This window comes from Acanthisitta chloris, unplaced genomic scaffold (assembly GCF_000695815.1).
Source record: "Acanthisitta chloris isolate BGI_N310 unplaced genomic scaffold, ASM69581v1 scaffold18597, whole genome shotgun sequence".
Taxonomy (NCBI): domain Eukaryota; kingdom Metazoa; phylum Chordata; class Aves; order Passeriformes; family Acanthisittidae; genus Acanthisitta; species Acanthisitta chloris.
This window is the reverse complement of record NW_008681181.1, coordinates 23959-29587: the sequence shown is the minus strand read 5'-3', so window position 1 is coordinate 29587 and position 5629 is coordinate 23959. Positions and strand designations below refer to the sequence as shown.

The window sequence follows — 5629 nt, the reverse complement described above, 5'->3', positions numbered from 1 at the left end:
CAACCAAATACCACCACGGCCATGGAACCGTATCACCAAGCACTACATCTGCTTTTCTTTGAGCACCTCCAGGGATGGTGACCACCACCACCCTGGGGAGCTGTGCCAGGGCCTGACAACCCTTTCTGCGAAGAAATCTTTCCTAATATCCAACCTAAACTTCCTGGTGCAACCTGAGGCTGTTTCCCCTTGTCCTAGTTGCCTGGGGGAAGAGCCTGATCCCCACACTGGCACCCACCTCCCATCAGGGAGTTGTAGTGTGAGAAGGTTCCCCTGAGCCTCCTTTTCTCCATGCTGAGCCCCCACAGCTTCCTCAGCCACTCCTTGTGCTCCAGACCCTTTCCCAGCCCCATGCCTTTCTCAGGACACTCCCCAGCACCTCAATGTCCCCTGGCCAGGGAGGATAGAAAGGAACAGGCCACGCTTCAAACTGAAAGGTCACTCTCAGTTGGGCCAAGAGAGGAGGGAGGGCAGGACATGGCCTGGACAGAGACCTTCTCACCCCACTTCCCTGATTCCACCTAGCACAGGGAGGGAAGCAGCAAGAGCTGCTGCCTTCATTGCAGGGCTCACACCAACACCGCGGCAGAGACTCCACAGGCCGGACCGTTCCCAGCTACTGCCACATACTACCCAGAGAAGAGAAAGATCAGGAGGAAGAGAATGGAAGAGAGGAAGGCAGAGGAAGGAGCCTCCAAGGGGCCAGGAGCCCAAGCGGTCTCACCGTTGTCCTGGATGATGCGCTTGAGGTAGTCAGCCATCAGCGTGCGGAGCGCCCGTTTGTAGGGCAAACCCAGCCGGTGGGGAAACACGATGGCCGTGTCCACCACGGTGCCGTGGATCAGCTGCAGCAGGGACAGCAGACAAACAGCCTTATTTCCCACTCCCACAGGGACAGGCACTCCTCAAGGATTAAGCAATGCTGCAGCACCCTCTGGTCAGCCTCTTGGGCTCTGTACCATGCTGTCCCAACCCAACCAGTCTTGCAGGAGGCTCTGGCTGGATCCTGGATGACTTCCCCCCTGGAGTGCACACAGGCTCCCACTGCCCTGCCAGCCAGCACACCTGCCCTCACAGCCCTACCCACCTGTACACTCAAGGCAGCAGAGATTCAGGGCTGATTGAGTGTGTGTAACTCAAGGAACAGACAGGTCAATCCTCAACATCCCAGCCAGGAGGGGCTGCAATGGCTCTGAGAAGCTTTCACTGTTAAAAACTGAACTGAGGAACCAGCAAGCTTGTAACAGCCTTTCATTCTTCTCAACATGAAGCAGCTCAATCCAGTGAGTGGCATCCCTGCCCATGGCAGGGGTGGAACTGGATGATCTTCATGGTCCTTCCAACCCAAACCATTCTGGGATTCTAAGATGTGGACAGAAGCGGGAAGGATGTGCAAGACACAACTGTACCTGCCCCAGTGAACACTCCACTGCTGCTACAGAACAGACCTGACTTTCAAGGTACAAACCAGCCTGAAATCCTCCTGTCCATCAGCAGTGAGTCAACAGGAAGTCTTTAATGAGCACCAGCTCAGCAAGGATGAAATGGGTAAGGATCTGAATCATATCAAGGAATGGTTTGGGTTGGAAGGGACTTTTGAAAGGTCTTCTAGTCCCACCCCCTGGAATGGGCAGGGACACCTCCCACCAGCCCAGGTTGCTCCAAGCCCCATTCAATGTGGCCTGGCACACTCCCAAGGATGAAGCTCTGTACAGCTGCTGCGTCCAACCTGTGCCAGTGTCTCAGCAGGGTGGAATTCCTTCCCAATATTCCATCTAACCCAGTGGGAAGCCATTCCCTGTGTCCTGGCCCTCTATCCCTTGTCCCAAGTCCCTCTGCAGCTCTCTTGGAGCCCCTTTAGGCACTGCAAGGGACTCTGAGGTCTCCCTGGAGCCTTCTCTTCTCCAGGTGAGCACCCCCAGCTCTCCCAGCCTGGATCCAGGGCAGAGCTGCTCCAGCCCTCTAATCTGATACTCTAGGTATGAACTGTCATCACACTGGAGGACCTGAAGATGCTCCCTCCTTGGCACCGAGGGGCCTGAGGACAGCTAGAGTCCAGAAACACAGGGTAGGCTGGCTTATTTTAACTCTAATTTCTTACTCTCAGGCTAAGACAAGATTAATCTTCTGCTGTCAAGAATTGTGTTCAGTGAGTTCTAAGGAACCACGGCTGAAGGCAGTACCACAGCTTGAGTGCAGGAATAAAGTGCAGAGTCTAAGAGATAACCCCGTGTGCCTGACCAAGGCTCTGCAAGCCTTGACATGGGATGACTCAGACAGGGCCCTGATAATCCTGTCTCCTTGTCTGCCCCAGCTCCTCCAAGGCACCAGCTCATGCTGCATGACACTCCCCAACTCCACCATGACCAATTCCACAGCTCCAAAAGCACCTGAGAACAGCTGCACTTTAACAGAAACAACCTGAGATACTCTTCGGAGCACAGAACTGCCAACGTTATGGATAATCTCTCCTAGACTGCAGTCAGCCTTGGCACCCACCCAGGCACAGTGGTAATTACTTATGTAGATCAGGAAGACTGAGGAAACAGGATAATAAAGCCTTAAATAAGAACTGCAATGCTATCACCATTTGGAGCTTGCCACAGCCATTAGTGAGATGTCAACTTCGCTGCCACAGTCCTGAGCTATTGCAGCTTGACATGCCACTGCCTGTCATGCTCTGCTCGAGGGCTCTGGGTGCCTCCTCTTGGCAGGGGCTGTGGTGCCGAGAGAAAATCGTGGCTCTAAGAGGCCAACACAGTCATCTTGTGCTGACAAAATTGTAAATAATGTTTTTATGATGATGGTGATGAAGTCTAGCCAAGGCTGGGCTAAAGGGTGCACAGAGAGGTAAAGCATTTTGCAGGCATTAAAACCTCCTGCCTCCAATCCAGCACCGTGAGCTGGCAGCCAGAACTGCTTCTGCATGGGAGCTGTGGGACACAGAGCAGCTGAAGGCAGTTCTGGCCTGTGAGCACAGGGTAAAGACCTGGCTCCTGCCTGCTGCACAGTCTCTTGGTGGCTCTGGACAAGCCCCCGAGGTGCACGTGCAGAGTGCAAGGGCAGGGGACAGACCTCCCTGGCAGGACAGCAGAGGTGGCTGAGGCATATGCAGACCAGGCTGATGGGGGCTAGGCAGGAAACAAGACAGATAAAGGGTCAAAATAGCTTGATCAAAGCCACACCACAAACCCCACAAAGCAGGCAGAGAACCTCAGACATTTTCACAGCAGAGTAACCATGGGAATCTCCAGGGGCAGAGAGAATGAAGCATGTCTTGTTTCTAGCACAACTCCTGTGGGTATGCAGAGGGCACAGGGGACTCCAGAGCCTCCTCCATTCATGCCCTGACCCTGACTCATCCTGGTCAAAGGATGTTGACACCAACAGAGGATTCTTGACTATATGCCAGGGGTGAAAGGCAAAAGGCCTGAGATCACTCATGGAATGGTTTGGGTTGGAAGACCCTTTAAAGGCTATCTAGTCCTCCCCTTGCCATGGGTAAGGACACCTCCCACTAGGACCAAGTTGCTTCAAGTCCCATCCAACCCAGTGTGTCACCCTGAGCAGCACCAGTCACTGGTGGAGTGGGGGCACCGTGGGCTGGTGTCGAGCAGGTTGTCAGGACCCACTCCCTGCTCCTCCACCACAGCCAGGATCCCACCAGCTCAGACAGATCTACTGTGTCCTACTGTCCCCTGGAGACCCCGAGTTCCCAAATTTAAAGGAGACATATACCACCCCGAGGGTGAGAAAGCACCAGAGGGAGGTGTAAAGGCAGGACACCAAGTTACCTTGAGTGCAAATAAGTCGCTTTCCAAGCTGTGCCCTATCAATATGGTATCTGCACTGAACATGTTCAGTAGGACGGCTTGGACATCTCGCAGGGTGATGCTCGTGTTCTCCAGGTCCTCCTCTGTCACACCTGAGAATCTGCAGAGCAAGCAGAGACAGGTGGGACTCCTTCAGCAGAGAAACACCTCAAGGCCCAAAGCACCTCAGCCATTAGGATGTGGTGGCCAGTGGAGGTTCACCAAATGCTCACACCCACCACTCAAGGTCCTGGCAGAGCAGAGCTCTGGCCCAAGGAAGACCACCTTTGCCTGGTGTTATAGTCCTCACCTGGTGTTATAGTCCACCACCTTGGAATCTGGTTTGACGAAGGTGTCGTACACCACCTTCAGGTCTGAGTTGATCACAGTTACTCTTGTCAGCTCCAGTCCTTGCTTAGTGTAGCACTGCAAGGGACAGGGCATATGTGAAGAGAAGCACACACCATGCACCATGTGGGACCAACAGAGCCCTTCACCCAAGTGCTGCAGCTCCCAGCATGCAGCACACCCAGGGCAGCGTGGCCAGTCAGCAAGCACTGCTCGGTGTGGGCCAGCTGCAGCCTTTCCCAGGGGCTGCCACCCCCAAATCACACTCATTAACAAGAGCTAGTTTGCATGCACAGGAGACATCATTTAGAGTCCAGAGCAGAATGGAAAGAAGATGGCCGGGAAGCAGAGCTTTCCTTCAGCCCCTGTATCACAGCCTTGGCCTTCCCCCCAGAGCTTTCTGTGGCTGTGCACTGGACCCACCATTTCACAGTCTAAGGCATAGATCCCAGGGTAGCCATCAGTTGTGGGCAGCTTCTCAAAGGTCTTCACAAAGCCATCCAGGCTCTCCTTTCGCCCATCGTGGACATGTTGCTTGAAGAGAAAAAAAGGGACAACTGATGATAGGAACAAAAATCCACAAAGTCAACTGCAGTGAACCTCCCACTTGAAGAAAAAGGTTTTTGCATCATTTCTAAAGGTTAATGAGAACTAAGTTTTGTCTAGAGAGGGGCTGAGAAGTTCACAAGAGCAAAGACAGCCATGTGGCTGGTGGCATCATACCGACAGTGCATGGAGGAACAGGACATCACATGGGTGGGACAAGGAGCTTTCAACTTTCAATCTGGAGTAGAACAGCTCAGGAAGGTCACACTGAGGTCTTACACGGCTCTATCTCCAGCTCCTGATTCCTGTGGCCAAGACACGCCCAGGTGCAGAATTCTAATCCCAGACATCCTGTGTGAGTACCACAGCCTACGGATGCCAGGAGAAACTGGTGTAACCAAGTACCAGAGCATGTTAACATGTGCCTGCACTGCTGTATTCCAAATCCAGCAGTCCACAGGCAAACAGGAGCTACAGCCTACCAGCACTTGAGGCAACAGAGAGTATTCCCAGCTAAAGCTCTGGGGTCAACAAGATCCAGCAGGAAGTCATTTCACAAGTGGCTTAAGCCAATGCATGACTGAGCTGCTGTTGCAACAGGCACTCTCATGCTCCACTCCTCCACAGCCACAAATCCCACCCCACTTGGTTATCCTTCCCGGTAAGCCTTCCTTCTAGCAGGAATTCTAAACTGGATGAAGGTTAAAGGGGAAGCAGGAACAGGGCAGGGCAGAGGCTACAGCTGCCCTTTTGCTCACTGACATGGTTTTAGGTCAAATTAACTTGTGGCACCACACCCAGAGGTGATGCTCTCCCTCCCTTGCTTCCCAGTGGGGCTTTTTGTTGGGTTTGTGTGCCCTAAATCTCAGTTTGTGCTCACAGCAGCCTGTGCACAGCCTCCTGCACCAAGCTCAGAGTCACAG

The 5629-nt window shown here is 53.4% G+C and overlaps 1 protein-coding gene across 1 annotated transcript in view; it reads right to left on the bottom strand.

Moving 5' to 3' along the window:
* Positions 1-5629, bottom strand: part of REXO1 (REX1, RNA exonuclease 1 homolog (S. cerevisiae)) — a 30153-nt gene that overhangs the window by 643 nt on the left and 23881 nt on the right. Inside the window, exons 12-15 of the mRNA XM_009078017.1 lie at positions 4584-4694; positions 4123-4238; positions 3795-3933; positions 725-845 (exon numbers count right to left, since the gene is read on the bottom strand). Of these exons, the coding sequence (XP_009076265.1) occupies positions 725-845; positions 3795-3933; positions 4123-4238; positions 4584-4694 (487 nt within the window). The remainder of the gene's footprint in view (positions 1-724; positions 846-3794; positions 3934-4122; positions 4239-4583; positions 4695-5629) is intronic.